Consider the following 19,018-nt stretch of genomic DNA (forward strand, 5'->3'; position numbering starts at 1 on the left):
AGAGAGAGAGAGAGAGAATGATGAGAATCATTGATTGGTTGCCTCCTACATACCCCTTACAGGGGATCCAGCCCACAACCCAGGCATGTGCCCTGACCAGGGATTGAACCCTGACCTCCTGGTTCATAGGTCACCACTCAACCACTGAGCCACACTGACCGGGCACCACTCAAAGATATTTAAGGCTAAACGTGTGATTATAGTATCACTGTACTATAACAAGTGCATCATTTCCAGATTAAATGTTATCACTCCCCCAAACATGGGAATTATGTGAAGGTGTTAGCTCAGCTTATTGTGGGATCTGTACGCAATGGATTCACTGACCAGATCATCCCGTCGTTACCTGTTAACCTTACACCTTAAGGTTACATCTAAACCTTTGCACCGTGTCACATGTCAATTGCATCTCCATTAAGCTGGACAGAATACACGAAGAGGCCTACATGTGCTTGTGGGGAGGTAATTAGGGCGGAGTTTTTACCCAACACGGTGGTGGGGCTGGTGGGGAGAATGGGCCACTCATTTTAATTTCTAAGTAGCTTCCTGACACAGAAATGACACTAATTATGACTCATCCTTCTAACTACGGACTTACTGTCCTGCAACTCCAAGTAAAGAATTTGCGCAAATATAAATATTTACAAGTCGACTCTATCCTATACAAATGAGTGTGAAGGCTTGATCACAAGCTGTCTTTTATAAAAAACCACCTTACTGGCGTGTTTGAAAGACACATTCGAGGCATTTCCTCCTTGGGGGTGCTCACACTTCGTGAAAGCTGGTAGGAACACCTTTATAAGCTGCGTTACACAATGCATCTGCAGCTAATGAAGAAGAAATGATGACTGCTCTGCAGGATGGATTAGGACACCGATTAGACCGTCACAGAAGTGCTTACCGGCGCCGTTCGAACACCTGCTCGGTAATGCCTGCGCCTGGTGCTCCTGCATCCCACAGTCCACGCTTAATTAGGAGACGGAGGGCGATTAAATAAGCCCGGACAGCCAGCTCGCCTTACGTGTTTCGCCTTCTACCTTGGGCACAGCTGTAAGGACTGGTCATTCCCTTTACAGGGAAAGCAACGGAAGAGACATCTGTGCTCCCCCGAGGCGGGTCCTGATGGCCAAGATGAACTCCCTTCAGAGAACGGTGGCTGCAGACGGTGGAGAGGCAGCAGGTGGAGTGGGGAGGGAGGGCTGGTAACGTCCAGGTCCGACTTCTCCCGAGGCCCCGGGCCCGTTTCTCTGCACTCAACACACGCAGTTCCCTCGGGGTTCCGCCGGGGCACTGTGGGAACCCTAATCAGAGCACACCCACGATCAAGGCCAATTCGCCATACGCATGCGTGCAGGCGAGGACACGGCAGTATCACCAGGTGAAAGGCCTCTTTGCCCTACGCAGGGGCGAGGGCAGTGACTCAGTAGTGGCAATACACGCACTGCACAGGCGCACCCTCAGGGAACCTGTTTGCGTTAATGTCGCACGAGGGTCACTATTGGGCACGAGGCCTCTTTTGTGTGAGCGTGTGTTTCCGGTGCCACTGACCAGCAGTGTGCGGCCGCTCTGAAGAACTACTTTGTCTGCTGGCTCCTGTAGAGGCAATGGCTACTCGGTCTACCATAGTCTCTCCTGTCTGTGCCTGCGGCTTCTCATGTCTCCATCTCATACTGGCATCCGAGGACCTGTGCTCCCACCTATAGGCGCCCCGCAGTCTTGGGTGCCGCTACCCTGGCACGCGCACTCCATGCCCCTACGCTGGCCCGGGACTACCCTGGAGGCCTCCACAGCAAGCTGCATGCACACCCCGAGGGCCAGTGAGAGGGAGGCCCTCGCGTTCCAGAGGCGCTCCATGGCAGGCAGGGTGGACCCCACCCGGGAGGCGTTCAGAGGGCACGTCCTGGCCCTGCCCCCGACCCACGAAAGCAGAACCCAGGCTTTCCTGGATGCCCATGAATTGGCGATGTGTTGCCCTCGCCACGCGACCCCAGGGGGATGGCCGCTCAGCCAGAGGTTCTACCCCTGGCAACACCCTGGGAGGCGGTAACAAGCACCCCTTTGTTCCTCACTAACCTTGGGGCTCCTGCGCTGCCCCTGGGAGACACCTTGCAGCCCCTGTGCCTAGTCGATCGACTTTATTTCTTAAATAAACTGTAATTTTATTTCCAAGCAATTTCTGTGCCCCACGGGGCATGAACATACATACAGAGGGAGGCATTTCCACGGTGGGGGGGGGGAGGTGCGGGCTGGAAGTCAGAGTCACTTGTTGGGGTTTAAAGGGTGATTCATGAGTCTTTGGACAGACAGGAGCTACCCACGGGCGGCCGCCGAATTTATTTACAGGCAAAGCCGGCACCACCAAGAGTGATGAGCTGTATTGTGCTGATAAACGGCGAGTTAAAAATAAAGGATGGAGGGAGAGCTGTAGGTTAAGAGAAACTTAGGAGATACATCAGATTTAAATAGAGGGGCGAGACTGAGGCGTCTGAGGATGCATATTTGGGGGTAAAAACCAGTTCCTGTGAAGTCAGGATGAGGGCTGCTCACGAGGCAGGAAGAGAAGGAGCTGGTCGATGAAGGCCAAGGCCAGTGAAGGAAGGCTTACATTGTGTTGTGTGGTCTTTCTGTAAGAGCCATTTATTGTCTTATAAAAGTTATAAATAGCCAAGGAAAGTCTGGTAGGAGCGTTTAGTTCTACCGAGAGCTGGCATATCATCTTCTCCGTACCGGTACTAGTCAGAAACTAATCTTTTTTTCTGGTGTATTTTTTTCAAATATTTAGAACCTTTTCTATCACAAGGGATGCTTAAAAGCCAGGCTCTCTAACCCCAACACCAAAGAGAAAGTCTATGCAGGGCCCGGCAAATTGATGCCAATCTGTAAAAAAAAAAATACTTGTCAAAAATATACAAGTAGCTGCCATCAACCAAATAAAGTCAGAACAGACTCGATACCATCATTCTACAAAGTGAATTTTCTGCCTCCCCTCTCTGCCCTCCCTTCCCGCACCTGCTATGCCTCGACTAGAGAAGGCATCGCGTCTTACAGGCTGGGTGTACTCAGTCGACAGGGTGCACACCTACTTCTGAAAATATCCTGTTACAACACAGAGGCGGGAAAAATAGAATCATTCCGGGGCCCTTGCAATGTTCCTTTGGACCATCCCCTAATTCATCACGGACAGGCAATCTGATTGTTATAAATTTTATTAGAATGATAGAAAAGAATACATACAGATAACCATAGGATACACGCACAGAAATGTAAAGATACTTTTTATACTTTTCAATATGAAACAATGTACAAATCTCATGGAGATATCTTGCTAGAAACGCCATAGGACACAGAGCAATGGTGTTGAAGATGGAAGCATAGGAATCACTATGTCATAAAGAGGTACCGCTCCATTACGTGGGGCTGCACATACCGGTACTGGAGAGGGCGCGGCCTCTGTTTTTGACTGAAGGAGCAATGGTTAGATTTTTCCTCGGTATTTACAGTATATACAGACCTTGCGGAGAGAGTTATACATATTCTTCTCCTCTGCGTAGGACGACTTTATCTTAAATGAAATTTCTAAACGTAAAAGCAAGGCTTTATGCTTTCTGGTACATGAAACTGTTGGCTTCAAATTCTGAGAATGCTGCAGAGAAGAACAAGTTTCTGCAAAAATGTGAAATTGGTAAAAAAAAAAAAAGAGAGAGAGGTAAAAAATTGTTTTTGCCTCGTCTGACACTCAATCTGCGGATTTCACGTTATTCTCTGCATATTGCTCTGAAGCCGCGTCCTTGAAAAGCCTTTGAAAACCGCACACATCACAGTCAGCAGCCTCGCCCGGCTCTATTACAAATTTACCGCAGGAACGAAAAAGCCTGCCCGACTCTCCCAGATAGACCGTTGGATTTCATTTAAGAAAAAAAAGCCCATCTCTGTCACCCCCAAAAAGAGAGGGCCTCTTAATGGAACCCGACATTGGAAATGAAAAGCCGTGTGGATTTTGTTTAATGTCTGGGTTGAGATTCAGGTCCTTCCTTCTCGTGCCCACGGGGTTTTAATAAAAGCTGCAACTTGTTCCTAGGCGTGAAGGACACAAGTCATGCTTATTATTATTTTTTTTAATTTTTGAGAAGGAGAAAGTGTGACCCTTCCAATTTCACAGCGTCTTTGAATGAAACAAAAGCCCGCTCTGGAATGGGCTGCGGGCTGTGAAAACGCCGCGGTCCCCGCATCTGCTGTGAACACACTCGCACCGTGGTCTGCACAGCGCAGGCAGCCCTGCTCACGCCTCCTTCCTTCTCTGTTCCAAGTCCTTCCCGGGGCCGAGGCAGGTAAGGGGGGTGTGACCGTCCCCACGGTTTACAGATGAGTTTTGGGTGAAGTGGCGTGGGAAGAATCCCACCCCCTCCCTAGGACCCTGGGGCCCCCAGGGCAGCGTTTTCCAACCCTCCTTCGAATCCCAGGCGCCCTCTTCAGGACAGGGCAGTTTCTAAAGGCGTTTTTGACCCCTTTGAAATAACACTGACCAACTCTCCCAAGCACTGCTGCTCTGGCGGGGAACCTTACTTTTGGACTCAGCGAGCTTCTTTGCATGAATGAAAGACACAACAAACAGACGTGTGTCCGCGTGGGAGGATGGGTGTCTTCACCCACAGGCAGTGTGTAGAACCATCGCTTACAGACACCTCTAGGGTGTCCCCCCAAAAATGTGTACCCCCTTCCACAGCCCATAGCTCCATTTTGAGAATGAAATGTATTTTAATAAACACCGCCTTGATAGTTATTCAACGTGTGTGTTGAATTTTGGGGGGATACCCTCTGTATCAAAAGTCTGAAATACATAATATATATAAAGTCCTTTGGTTTATCAAGTATTAAGGCATTTCAGATTCCCCTAAAAGGATGTACTGCTTGTCTTTGAATTATATTTGTATTTTACCTGCGTAGAAAGTTAAAAATACAGAGTTGGGGGTGGGGAGAAACCATGCATAATCACTGCATTTCATGAAAGCACTTTTTTTTTGTAACCAATTAACTTGCAGTAAATAGTAAAAAAGAGTTGTTATCACCACAGGGCATGAGCCACGCACAGGACTGCCGGCAGGTAGCGTGACACGGGGTGGACGTTGGCGATGGCCGACGGGGAGCCCCTGGCGTCCGAACCTGTCGAGGTGAGAGACAGCTGGTTACTACGGCTCCTGCATCACCGGCCACAGCAAGACCCCACTCTTCCTCTCAGAGCAGGAAGGACCACACGTCATGATCAGCGCCTTCTGTTTACAGTGGGGCACATGTTAGCTGCCAAGGGGATCTATGAACACACTGGTCCCTCCCCTCCCCTCCCCTCCCATTCCCTTCCTCCCCTTCCCTTCCCTTCCCTTCCTCCCTCCTTTCCTCCTTCTTTCTTTTTTAAAGTATTTTTAAAATGGATATCAGAGAGAGGGAGGGAGAGGGAGAGGGAGAGGGAGAGGGAGAGGGAGAGAGAGAGAGAGAGAGAGAGAGAGAGAGAGAGAGAGAAACATAAATGATGAGAGAGAATCACTGATAGCTGCTCCCTGCACGCCTCCTACTGGGGAGTGAGCCTGCAACCAGGGTATGTGCCCTGACTGGGAATTGAACCTGTGACCTCCTGGTTCTTGGGTCCACGCTCAACCACTGAGCAACACCGGCCGGGCTGTATTTACGTTTTCTTAAACAATTCTAGGCTTTGTTCGTACACTATCACTTAACGTTAACTGAATCTGAGAAAACAGCTTAATTTTGAAAACAATTCTACTCGATGACACACACAACTGAGATCAATGGAGGGTTTCATTAAAGCAAGCTTCCCTGGGCAAGTGGGGGGGGGGGGATCCAAATGGATGGTTTTGCTACATATTTCTCCACATCTTTTCTGTCTTCCTGTCTTCCCCTTCCCGATTTTGCACGACTCGTGAGAAATTAGTTCCCCCTGCTCACCCCTCACCCCCCAAACTGTCTCAGCACCCGATGAACAGAGTGTGGGGAAGGAGTGGACAGACGGGCCCTGAGGACTCGGGGTCCCCAAGGGTGTTGTGGGGGAGAGCGTGTGGCCTGGCCGCTTACTGGTTCTCCTCGGGATCCTGACAGGCGCGCTGCTGGCCCCGTCCCCTCCGGCCGTCGTGGCCCGGACGTGGACGACGTAACCCTCCTGGACGGGCAGCCGCAGCTCAGCCGACGTTCGGTTTGTGCTCAGCACCTGCAGGCCGCCCTGGCCGCTAGTCCTGTAGAACACCTGGAAGGCGCCAACACACACTCCTGTCGCCCACGTTTGCGTTTCTTGTGGGACTCACCGCTCTGGCCTTGTGCCTGTCATCTCTACCCGCCCAGCTTAAGTCCCATCCTCAGCTCTCTCTCTCCACGGTGGTCGCCCGGGGTTCGCACGTGGCAGGGCCATCAACCACAGCGTCTGGGAGGGTTAGGGTCGCCCGGAGAGCTGAGCGGGAAGGTGTCCGGGTGGGGACAGGCCCCCTGCCCTGATCTCGGACACACATGGAGGACCAGAGACAATGCTTCTCATTGTGTTTTCTTAAATATGTTTGTTGTTGTTGGTCCTCACCTGAGGGTATTTTCCCATTGCTTTTTAGAGAGAGTGGAAGGGAGGGGGAGAGATACACACAGAGAGAGAGACATCGACGTGAGAGAGACACATCGATTGGTTGCCTCCTGCACATGCCCTGACCAGGGCTGGGCACTGACGAAGGCCTGGGAATCTAACCTGCAACCACCGTACATGCCCTGGATCGGAATTGAACCATGGATGGGCCAAAGCTCTATCCACTGAGCCAAACCTAAGGCTCAAATATGATTTGCTGATATTTTTGAGAGAGGAAGGGAGAGGGACAGAAACACAATGAGAGAGAGGAACATTGATCAGCTGCCTCCTACACGCCCCCTACTGGGGATTGAGCCAGAAAACCCCGCAGGTGCCCTGACCAGGAATCAAGCTGTGACCTCCTGGTTCATCGGTCAACGCTCAACCACTGAGCCACACCAGCCAGGCAGTTTTCATTGTTTTTAAAGTCGTCCATAGGTAGCATCAGAAGCAGCAAACTCACATAAACAATTTACAAACGTTTCGTCCAAAACCCCCATGTGAGCAGAATTATTTCACTTTCATTGTATCTAAGGAATCAGACATTTTGGGAACAAGCCTTTTTCATAAAAGGCTTAACATGTGAATGACGTCATTACCTGTATTCAGAAGCCGTACCTCCCTCACGGAGGAAATTGAGCCCAGCTCCCTGGAAAGCCCCGGTGGGAGCCGAGACCACCACGCCACTCACCTTGTACCCCGTCACTTCTGACTCGTTCTCCATGGCTCTGACCTGCTCCCAGCTCAGGAACACCTTGGCGTCCGTGGCGTTCCAGACCACGTTTCCCGGCGGCTGGCTGGGCGCTGGAAGTGAGAGTGAGGGGTTAACAAGGACCGAGCTCGGAGGGATCTGCCCCCGGGGCAGAGAAGGGGCCGTCAGGGAGGCAGGGGACCTGCATCTACCCAGGGGGATGCACGGCGTGCGGGCGGAGCCAGAAAACCTCAAGTGCAAAGCGGACAGAGCCGGTCAACACACGTTTCTCAGGTGGACACACGTGTCATCATCAGTGCAGCCACAAACCAAGACCACACTCAGGCACCACCTGTTCCGAGGACCCTGGGGACAGAGCGCTGGGGACAGTGGCGATGGAAGCGGGTGGTCTCTGCCCGAGGGGCCCACACTCCAGCCACGCAGGGGGAGAGACGGCGGTAACACAGGCGGGTGCTGCGCGGGGTCAGAGCCAGGAGGGCGACAGGAGTGTCGGGCGTGTCCGCAGACGGGTGAGGGCCACACTTCCCAGCCGGGGGCGCCCGTGGTGGCGCTGCGGCGACATTGGAGCAAAGGCCAAGAGGGCACGGGAACTTGCCATGTGGGCACCAGGACACAGGGCTCCCTGGGCAGAGGGCAGAGCCTGTGGGAGTGGAGGAGGCCCGGGTGGTAGGAAGTGAGCCGAGGACTGCCGCCGGCCTGGGGGGCATTTTGGGGGCCTGGCCTGTGTGCAGGGGGTGCGAGGCCAGGGTGGGAGCAGGCTGCGCAGAGGGGCCTGGCCCGGACCCGTGCGAGGGCTGCACTGGACGGCAGCGAGCGCAGGGGCGGTGGGTTCTCCATCACTTGCGGGCACGCGGGAAAGAGAAAAATCGAGGGTAACGCTGAGATTTGCGGCCTGAGCAACGGAAACCCTGGGAAGAATGCAGAAGGGACACGTGTCATGGGGTGGGCGGAGCATCAAGAGCGCAGTTTTGGGAAAATGCAGTTTGAGATCTCCCGAGAGGGTCTGGGGGTGCCGGCTGACCCATCCATGTGGGGCGCCAGGGCCCCTGCTGGCCGTCCGGGTGGACAAAGCAGAATATTAGCCCTGCGCCTTCGTCCTCGCGATCCCTGGACATGGGATTCTCTGTGTTTCTTTTCAGGAGCCGATGGATTTCTGGGCCGCCTGCCGGTTTCCTCAGCGCCTCTGGGTGGAAGGTGCTCCGAAGAGCTGGCTTTGGGTTGCAAGTGACAGAAGCTCATCTTATCAGAGAGGCTACTTAGTGTTTAAGAGAAACGCTCTCGAAAAGCACAAGCAGTTGGAGATCAAAAATTCAGTGTTCAGCGGCAGCCACATTACTTGAGAGTCCCTGTATTATTGTACACGGATAAAGAGAGAGCAGCCACGATCTGTATGATGCAAAGCCACGCACACCGACTTCCGTGATTATGGCGACACAACGCTCGCACGTTTTTAAGCAAGATGGTGAGGACTCCAGTGAGTGCTTTAAAATCACAATTTTCAGCCAAAAGGAAGTATATTTGATTCCTTTTAATATTTCAGGAGGCCAGGGTGGTAGGAAGTGAGCCGAGGACTGCCGCCGGCCTGGTGGGCATTTTGGGGACCTGGTCTGTGTGCAGGGGGTGCGAGGCCAGGGCCTGCTTCTGTAGATTTCCGCCACTAATCGAGATGTAATGAGTGGCTCCCAGGGCCACGCCGGGCACAGGGCTGGGTGAACAGCCAGCCAGCGAGTCATCAAAGCCCTCGGTTTAGTTCTTGACGCCCAAAGCATGCCGCTAATTGTCTCCCTGGAGTTAACCACAAAAGCCTTACCAAAACCCGCAAGTAGGATTTGCAGCTAAAGCCACTTCAAAGGTTAGGACGACAGTGAAGGAACTATAATATCGCAAACAGCTTTAAGAGATTCTGTTTCATGGGTATCGTGGTATGTTTGAAAAATGACTGACACGAAATTTAAAAACTAGCCATGTTCTTTTTATACAATGTTAGGACGATTAGAGATTTTTACTAGTAGAAATATATTTATTTTTTTATTGATTTCAGAGAGGAAGGAAGAGAGATAGAAACATCGATGATGAGAATCATCGACCGGCTGCCTCCTGCACGCCCCATACTGGTGGGGATCAAGCCCGCAACCCGGGCATGTGCCCTGACCAGGAATCGAACAGTGACCTCCTAGTTCATAGGTTGACCCTCAACCACTGAGCCATGCCAGCTGGGCTAGGGATTTCAGTTATCTCTATATTTCCCACTCAATGTGGGAACGTGTCCATGGTAACAGCCACGGCCAACATGCAGGTGCCTGATGAATTGTGGAATTTCCAGAGATTTTGTTCCATTGGTAGAACTTCCATCATTGCACAGCGCGTGTGCACAGCAGTGCTGCCTGTCTCAGATCACCCCTCCCGGGTCCTGGGCACAGGGTAGAGTCCCAGTAACCTGGTGTTGAATGTTACACGAATATCCGTGTCAATGGAAAGGGCACGGAGGGCAGGACCGGGTATGGGTGGCTGTCCCACTCCTTCCTCTGTGATCTGGGGACAGTCAGGGGCTGCGTACACCTTGGCGCCCTCTCTCTAAGTTGAGAATTAGGGAATTTGATGCTTGAGACGTTCACAGAACAGTGGAAGCGTCAGCCATTAAAATCATAATCGTGCCCGGCCAGCGTGGCTCAGTGGTTAAGTGTCGACCTATGAACTGGGAGGTCACGGTTCGATTCCTGGTCAGGGCACATGCCCGGGTTTCGGGCTCGATCCTCAGTAGGGGGCGTGCAGGAGGCAGCTGATCAATGATACTCTCATCATTGATGTTTCTATCCCTCCCTTCCTCTCCCTTCCTCTCTGAAATCAATAAAAATATATTTAAAAAATAAAAAAATCATAATCACTATCCTTATTGTTTCCTGCAATTTCCACATTACACTGGGTGTTCATGTACCATCGCTCAATCATGAAGGGTTTTGCTTATTTTTATTTTTTCAGTCACCCTATGTTTTATTTTTATAAACTTAACTTTATTATTGAAAATATTACAGTGGTTTCTGCTTCTTTTAAAAAATTTACTTCTCTCCTATGCACGGCCGCCATATTCCTACTGATTTATAACCAGCCCCCTCCTCCGGCCGGGTCAGTTCACCGAGTCCCTCGCTGGTCCCAGGGTGGTGTCTCGTGGGTTTCACAACCACCGTCTCCTGCCAAGTACTCACATCAGTTCCCAAGTCAGGGAAAGAGCCGGATAACCTGTTGCATATATTTTTGCCATAGGAACTTTTGATGGACACTGTGCTTTGAATATGGAATGACGTATATTTAAATCTTACCAATTCACAATAGATGTTGGGAATACCAAACATACCTAACGATGATATTTTCAGTTTACTTGCAAACCCACATGCTCCATGGTCTAACTCCAGCCTGGTGCTGGGAATGAGTCCCCGCGAGCACAGCTAACAGACTCGGCTCAGGGCAATGCTTTCGCCTGGTCCGGTTTAAAGCGTCCCTCCGGGACCCACCGCTGAGGGTAACCTTTTACTCTACGTTGCCATCTTTCAAACAACGTAGGAGAGAGAGGAAGAGAAATCACCTCTGATCCCTTGACATGAATGTTAACTTTCTCACACTTATCAGAAATCCCAAGCCGAGTAAGTTGGTCAGTTTAAGAGAAAAGCAGACGTACTTGACTCAACACCTCACACTGAGCTTTCCAAACGGGGGCCGTGCCCGTTCCCCTGAGGTTTGGGGGATCGGGAAAATGCGTGTAGCTGTGTGTTTGCAGGGGCTGAGCTGGGCTGGCTGCCCCCACACACAGAAGCTGCCATTCCGGATGCAAACTCCCGCCGCCCCCCCACCCAACACGCAAGATACCTACGCGTCTTCTTGGTGGTGGCATTCACCGTGGCGCTGAAGGGCCCGGCACCCGCGCTGTTGTAAGCCCGGACGGCTGCGTGGTAGACCAGGTGGCTCTTCAGCCCGTGGAGCCGGGCCGCGGTCTCCCCTGCCACCACCTTCACTCTGCGTGGCGAGCCCTCCTCTCCACTGGTCCAGTACCACACCTGGGGGCCGAAACACGACAGGTGCCCCCTTCACGCTCAGTGGCTCTCACTAAAGTGGGCGCCCTGATGTATGTCATTGTTTAGACAAGTATTGGCAAAGTGCCTACTGTGTGCTGCACACAGTGGGCTCTGAGCCATGGAGGCTCAAGGAGGAGACAGTACCTGGAGAAAGGAAAGGAGTTATTTGTCTACAGATGCCAAGGCCACCAAGAAAGGAAGATCGAGAGCTGAGGACCATCCTAACGGCATGGACGTTCCCTGAACGCGAACCGGACAGGCCGATCTCACCCTCGTGTCTCGGTCAAGCCTTCTAAAAACCGTGCCCAGGGGATCCAGTTCCTTTTCGATGGCTATTTTTTCCCTTTTCTACCCCAACTAACGTTATTTTCATTCAACTTGTTGGGTTCATTTCAACATCCCTGGATATTCACATGGGACCACGTGCTGGTGAAATGCCAGTGAAAGCCAGACGGTAGCTAGGACGTCACTGTAAAAAAGACGGACAGGGACGGAGCGAGGGGTGTGGCACCCTCCAGACCGCGCTTCAGAGAGCAAGTACCTCGTAGCCGAGGAGATGGCCACTGCTCAGCTTCCACGGGATGGCGCTCCAGGACACCTCAATTTCCGAGGAGGACAGGCTGTGGGCCCAGACGTGAGCTGGAGCCGCTGTAGGTTCTGCTTGGAAACACCAACCAAAATACAATGTTGGCAGGAAATTTTAAAAATCTACTCAAGTTCTTATTGTCAGAGAGCAGGTTAATACATATGAAAAGTCATAGGCTATTCAGTAAAAATTATTTAACATCACGAACCATGTCATGAAAACAGAGACACTGGCCCACTTCCGTTCCTCAGGGACAGGGGACACCAGAGCCACGGCGTCTCCTGGCTCAGGGGCCACGGTGGCCTGGGCTCCCTGCTCCTGCCTGCCCCCCGCTCCTGGCCCAGCTTGTCTCCCTCTTCCCCTCTGTCCTCTCCACCCACCACCATGCCTTCTCTTCACCCACAGCTCCTGCTGGGAGCCCCTGTGCCCACAAATGCTACTGATTCCTCTTCTTTTTTAAAATAATTTTTTATTGACTTCAGAGAGGAAGGAGAGGGAGAGAGAGAGATAGAAACATCCATGATGAGAGAGAATCATGGATCGGCTGCCTCCTGCATTCCCCCTATTGGGGATCGAGCCCACAACCTGGGCATGCACCCTGATTGGGAATTGAACCGTGACCTCCTGGTTCATAGGTCAACGCTCAACCACTGAGCCACGCCGGCCGGGCTGATCATCCTTTTGTGACTTGCCAAGGTCAAGGGCTCCAGAGTTCATTCATCCCAGAAGCATTCAGCGAGCACCTTCTCTGGCCTAGGCCCTCGCACACTCACACACTCGCACACTCACGTGGAGGGTGGGCCCTCTGGAAGGTGTAGACACACATGCACAGTCCCAGGTCCCCCCTGTAACAGACAGCCCCGGGGAGGGGGCGGCATCCTGGGTTCCCAGGGACCCCCCTCTAGGGCACAGCTCTGAGAGGAGACTCCTCCCCCAGAATCCACTTCTTTGTTAACCGACCCAGCTCCCCACCACGGACCTGACCAATAGAGACAGATTCCTGGCCCAGCCTGGGCCTCAGAGATGCTTCTCCTGGGGATGCGAACGTTGGTTTGGGAAGACGAGGAGAACTCGGGGCCTGTCAGTCCAGGTGCCCGAGGCAGCCCGTCCGGGCCCCAGGGCATCTCTGATGAAGCCAGCCCCCCCTGCCCATGAGGCTTTCTGTTTACCTCCTCCTTGGACTCAGTGAGAGATCCCAGTATGTTTCCAGTAAGTCCCTCGCCTTTTTCATAGACAGATACCAGCCTTTCCTGACATCAGGAACAGAGAGGCCTTCACCCAAGTCCTCAGTGGAGGAGAATGAGAACAGGAGAAGGAGAGTGTGGGAGGCAGGAGGGGTAAGGCGTTTCTGCCCTCCCCCCCCCCCCCCACCGGGGACCTCCAGGCCAAGAGCTCCCCGGTTGACTGCCATCCCTCCCGGGGACCCCAGACCAGGTCTTGTCCTGAAAACCCCAGCAGGGCTTGCAAATGGGGTCTGGCTGTGAATATGTAACAGCTCTTTCTTTTGCAAAGATGTTTGTGATACATGTTTGCTTTCTACTCAGCAGAAAAGGAGAGGATAAGAGGGGTGGGGTAGGAAGAAAACCTGGGTGACTTTATGCTTTCAGGCAGGGCAGCTCGGGCCTCTGGGGGAACTGGCCTCAGAGGAGACCCTGTGAAATCTGTTTCCTGAGCTCAGAACAGTGCAGAGCAGAGGCCCCGGGTCAAAATCCTGGCTCAGGGCATCTGCGTGGGTTTGGGCCCATTTCCTCATTTCTCCCATCAAGCTTCCCTTTCCTCGTGTGTAAATGAGAAATCATAACCGCACCCACAGGTCTCTCCTCCCTGGAACACTGCACCGAGGCAACACCGGCCGAGGGGAGCACTGGACACCTGTGAACTCAGGAGACAGCGCTCCGCGGCTCCTGACCTATGAAGCACAATCGCCATGCGTGTACCTTCCTCTGCCGAGAACACGGTGGCCACGGGGCTGAACGGCCCTTCGCCCTTGTTGTTGTAAACGCCCACTTTCACTTGGTACGGCGCGAAGGGCACGATGCTCTCGTTCCTGAACACGTATCGTGGGGCGTCGGGGGACGTGACCACGGTCTGGATCCAGGTGGTGACTCCCAGGGGGCGGAAGGCGACGACGTACCCAAAGCCCTCGCCATTCTGCAGCTCCTCGGGGACCGGCTGTGACAGAGAGAACTCCGGTCACCTAGGGGACCAAGGCTGGGTGCGTGCCGCTGCCAGCCCGGCCTGCAGGGGGCGCACCAGGGAGGAATCCACACAGTATTGCCTGGGTGCTAAGCTAAGGGGAAGCACAGTGGGACCCACGTGGGCACTTTCATTCTGAAATTTTCCAAAGCTGTTCATGTGTTTGAGCATGATGTTTTCTGCCTGAGTTCCGTATGATGATGATAATAAGAATGATGATGGTAATAACAATAATAGTGAGTGGAATAAACACATCTCCTATGCCAAATAAGTATCACCTTATCCCTCATGTTGACTTTAGGAACAGAAACCACACATGGACATGACAATTAAGTACAAAACCGTAAAACTAGAAAAACGGGAAATAAAAACGCGTACCCACTCAAGGCTGCATTTGGGTCACATCACAAACTCCTACTCCCATCCCATCACGATCTCGACTTTTAACGTTTTTCAACGTCTTTAAATCGTAGAGACGATGCTAGTGCTTCTGCTTTAAATGTGCTCATTGAAACTGTTCCTAACTGTGACATCCAGCAGCAGCTGAGAGGAGGGCCAGGCAGCCAGCACCTGCGGCGTCAGGGGCGCGTCCCAGGGGGGGTCCCTCACCAGCGAGGGCACAGCTGCTCCGGACGCCGCATGGGCAGCTGGGGGTCAGCAGCCAGGACCGGACTCTCCCCCTGGGTTTCCCAGCCCGATGACCTCGGGCAAATTATTTAATGACTTTACACCTTAGTGTTCTGTCTATAAAATGTCACAACGATGTAATTTTTAAAAATATGAAAAATGCTAGGCCCAGTGATTAGCCGGCCTGAGCTCTAAAAGCATTAGCCTCCTGGCTGGCGTGGCTCAGTGGTTGAGCAATGACCTATGAACCAGGAGCTCACCGTTCGATTTCCTGTCAGGGCACATACCCGGGTTGCGGGCTCCATCCCCAGCAGGGGGTGTGCAGGAGGCAGTCAATAGATGATGTTTTCTCTCATCAATATTTCCATCTTTCTCTCCCTCTCCCTTCCTCTCTGAAATTGATAAAAATGTATCTTTTTAAAAAGCACTGGCTGCCAGCAGGACCCCAACAACCCCCCTAGCACCCCTCCAGGCCCTGAGGACTGTGAGAACAGCAGGATCCCAGCACCAGCCCCCCAGGAGCCCCCCACTTGAGGCCCCGAGGATTATGGGATCAGCAGGGCCCTGAAGGGAGATTCGACCCAGACACTCACCTCCCAAGTTATCACCAGTTCGGACCGGCTTCCGCCTCCCCCACTGACCTCAGAAGGAGGCACTTCAGGGACTGTGAGGTTAGAGAGACAGAGGTGAAACCCTACCTGCCTTTGGCAACGTGTGCCTGAAAGAAGACGCGATCTTGCTCGTTTTCCATAATTGACATAATCTGATCACAGGCACATTTTGCACACACGTGTCTGCATATATGCAACATATCTCTCCGTGTATGTACGCAGTGGGCCCTTGAGCAGCACTTATGCATGTGTTTTTCTCAGCGAACACCTGCCTGGGTTTGGATCTGCGGTCTGGAGTCCGCAATGCACAGAGGCAGAGCCGGCCACACGCACTGACCCTCAACATGCTGGACAGGGGGCTGAGCACCTTGTACTTATTCACAGGGGTCCTGGCACCAACCCCAGGGGACACTGAGCTGCAACTTCAGTTTCTGAGAGTCTGACTGTCAAATGTATGAGCATCAGTGCCCCTAACCCCCACCCTGTTCAAGGGTAAGCTGCCTATATCTTTGGGGGGAATCGGTACATAATTTACATTTGTATGAAATGATCAAGGTTTCAACCTGTAAGAAAACAAGTGGACTCAGTCTGAAGGTCTGCCAAACAAGGCCAGTGCTTCACCAGGAATGATAACAGGACGATCATAGAACAGCGGCTTTACATAAAAATGCCCCGCTTGGGAGCCTTGAGGTCCTTTGATGAGCTACTGACCCTCTCACAGGCACCAGCTTTCTCTCCTATGCGAGCCGGTGCTGAGAAAGACCCAGGACGCGGCTAGAATACAGGGTCCCTGCAGCTGGTCTCGTTCACAGCGGCACCCACCGCACCCAGGAGGTGCTCGGCCACAGGGGACGCTCCTTAACATGCCAGGTGAGAAAATGAATGAGCACCAGGCAGACGTGGTCCCCATGGCCCACAGCATCCAGGTCTGGCACCCGTGTTATCTGCGTTGCCCCGAGTGAGGCAGCATCGTTCAAGTTATGGAAACGGGTGCCATCACTCGGATCCTGGCTTAGAGCCGACATGGACACACGGGCTGTGTTTAAAACAACGTTTCACGGAGTATCGCTTCATATTACAGAATCCGACAGGGAGCCGTTGCGTCCCCTCAGATGCCTCGATCATGGGACAGGATGCACGCTTTTTTATTTTTAGCTGTGACGTCAGGATGTTTTCAGAACTGTCAAACAGTCGTATGGTTCACGTGAATCGTTTCCTGAGGTGGGGCGTTCTAGCAATGATTCTCTCCTGGCTGAAGCCTCAGGGGCCGGATGTCCCTCCTCGTGCACTGTTTGAACTCATTCGGGGGCCGGCGGCAGACCGAGGTTTCCTGGCCGCCGGCTCCGAGTCATCATTATCCCACAGTCTGTCGGGGCTCCTTACAAATGAAAACAGCACTTCCCTGCTAACAGGGTGACGAGGTCAGCGAGTAATTATCACCTTAAGTGACAACACCAGATCCACTCAACATGCATTAGTGGACGCCGACAATGCCCTGGACGCTGGACATGCCAGAGTACATCTGAGGCACGTTCAAGGGAGTCTTTCTGACAAGTGCCGTACGGCCAGTCCTGCCATTAAAGACCGGGGCTCATTGCACCGATGGGTCACTGAGGCCGGTCCCCCGCTGGCCGGGAGACCAAGGCCGAGGGGAATGCAAGCTCGCACCCGGGGAAACCTGCCAACCCGCTCGTTACTCAGGAAACGGAACACTAACCTGCCTCTTCAGTTCTTACTTTTTCTGAGGGCAAACTGGGTTCTCCACCTCCGATCCTGTTGCTGGCTACAACCCGAAATTCGTACTCCACCCACGGGTTTAACTCGACTACAGTGGCAGTGTGTGTATTCCCATCAATGACCTCAGGCACTACAAAGAGCAAGTCAGAGAGGTCAGAGTCTGCGCGGCTCGGTGCCGACTGGCAATCCACGGACAGGTACCCACGGCATCGGCCTGACCCCTTACCTGTCCTGGCGGCCTGCCAGCCCAAGGAGAAAGGGGTCCTCGCCTGGACGGAATAGGAGGTGATGGGGCTGTGGTTGTCGGGGCCTTCTGTCCAGGACACCTGGGCTGTTGTGTCTGTAATCTCTTCCACCTGCACGTTTCCTGGTGGCCCGGGGGAACCTGGGAAGGCAAGCAGGAGGAGCTAGGCCGCACGTGTCACCCTCTTTTTCCCAAGGGAAGAGCATGCCACGTGAGCACTTAAATACCGCCAGAATCCTGATTTCAAAGGCACTTACAGAAAAGGCTATTTACCTGTAATACCGCCCCCCCCCCACTTCTGTTGTTAGGCCTTAAATCTGACTGTGAGGCAGTCATTCCGAAATCGGGATGCCTCACAGCGGCACATGACGCCTGCTTTTGAGGCCCCAGTTCAGAAGGATTTCTGCACTTTTTCAAACTCAATGTTTTTGCTTTGGGCGGGGTTCCCACTCCTGCCACCACTGGGCACATCACAGTCGTCCCAGAAGGTCATCTGGGCTGCTGTGCTCTGGGAGACATGTGGGTCATTTCAGCCCAGCAGCAAATCAGCACCTTGGAGAGCAGCTCAGGTCCCCTAGGCCAGTGGTCAGCAAACTGCGGCTCTCGAGCCACATGCGGCTCTTTGGCCTCTTGAGTGTGGCTCTTCCTAAGCCTTAGGAGTACCCTAATTAAGTTAATAACAGTGTACCTACCTATATAGTTTAAGTTTAAAAAATTTGGCTCTCAAAAGAGATTTCAATCGTTGTACTGTTGATATTTGGCTCTGTTGACTAATGAGTTTGCAAACCACTGCCCTAGGCGATCAGGATGACACTGATTCTTCTGGAGTTTCCATACACATGCACACACAAGTACACACATACACACACAAAACACATATACACGTCTACACGCACCACACACGCACGTGCACACACACGCGCGTACATGCACACACGACGATTCCCTTTCATATTAAACTCGATCACTGACTTCACTACATGCTCACAGCACATCAGCTGAGCAGTTGCTGTGCTAAAGCTATACGGAGGGTGGAGTTGAAATTTTTACTTCTTTGAATTTGCACCCATCCTTACTGTCACATTCTCAGGGACCAGGGGACAAATCAACATTAAAATCGCACGCTCCTCTGCCCCCTCATCCTGGTTTCGCTGCAGGGAGAAAGGCCCAGGGAAGATGTTCAATAAGAAACACGGTGGCATCGGCGTTTACCTCTCACTACAAGGTCAGCGGCCGAGGAGACACTGTCCACCGCACTCTGCACCACGCAGACGTACTTCCCCCCGTGCTTCAGCTGGATGTTCCTGATCATTAGATCGCCCGATGAGCTCTGTGGGAATAAACACGCAAGGAGCACACTTTTATTCTGCAAACACAAGGAGGAGACCTGTATCCAGAGAGAACACGTCGGGGAGATGAAGACCGACACCCCAGAACGTATGGAAATAGGAACAAGAGGGTGAAAACCACGCAGGAGACAGAGGGGAAACCGCCAGGCCTGCAGACAGATTTCCATGGCTGAAGACCAGCTTTCCTCCGGGCATTTATGTTTCAAAAATAAATGAGGGCAGAGGCTATGGTCTCAGAGTCTATTTCCTCCCACCAGGTGACACTTCTCTTTATAGCCA

General features: G+C 52.7%; 1 protein-coding gene across 1 annotated transcript in view; it reads right to left on the minus strand.

Moving 5' to 3' along the window:
- Positions 1-5,062: 5,062 nt before the first annotated feature.
- LOC102433232 (contactin-3-like) overlaps positions 5,063-19,018 on the minus strand; it is an 80,665-nt gene continuing 66,709 nt past the window's right edge. The window contains 10 exon segments of the mRNA XM_023746632.1: positions 5,063-5,160; positions 6,082-6,250; positions 7,302-7,414; positions 11,188-11,371; positions 11,931-12,046; positions 13,913-14,147; positions 15,392-15,462; positions 17,127-17,276; positions 17,373-17,531; positions 18,603-18,720. Coding sequence (XP_023602400.1) covers positions 5,063-5,160; positions 6,082-6,250; positions 7,302-7,414; positions 11,188-11,371; positions 11,931-12,046; positions 13,913-14,147; positions 15,392-15,462; positions 17,127-17,276; positions 17,373-17,531; positions 18,603-18,720 — 1,413 coding nt within the window.

The sequence above is a fragment of the Myotis lucifugus genome, unplaced genomic scaffold, assembly GCF_000147115.1.
Source record: "Myotis lucifugus unplaced genomic scaffold, Myoluc2.0 scaffold_712, whole genome shotgun sequence".
Taxonomy (NCBI): Eukaryota; Metazoa; Chordata; class Mammalia; order Chiroptera; family Vespertilionidae; genus Myotis; species Myotis lucifugus.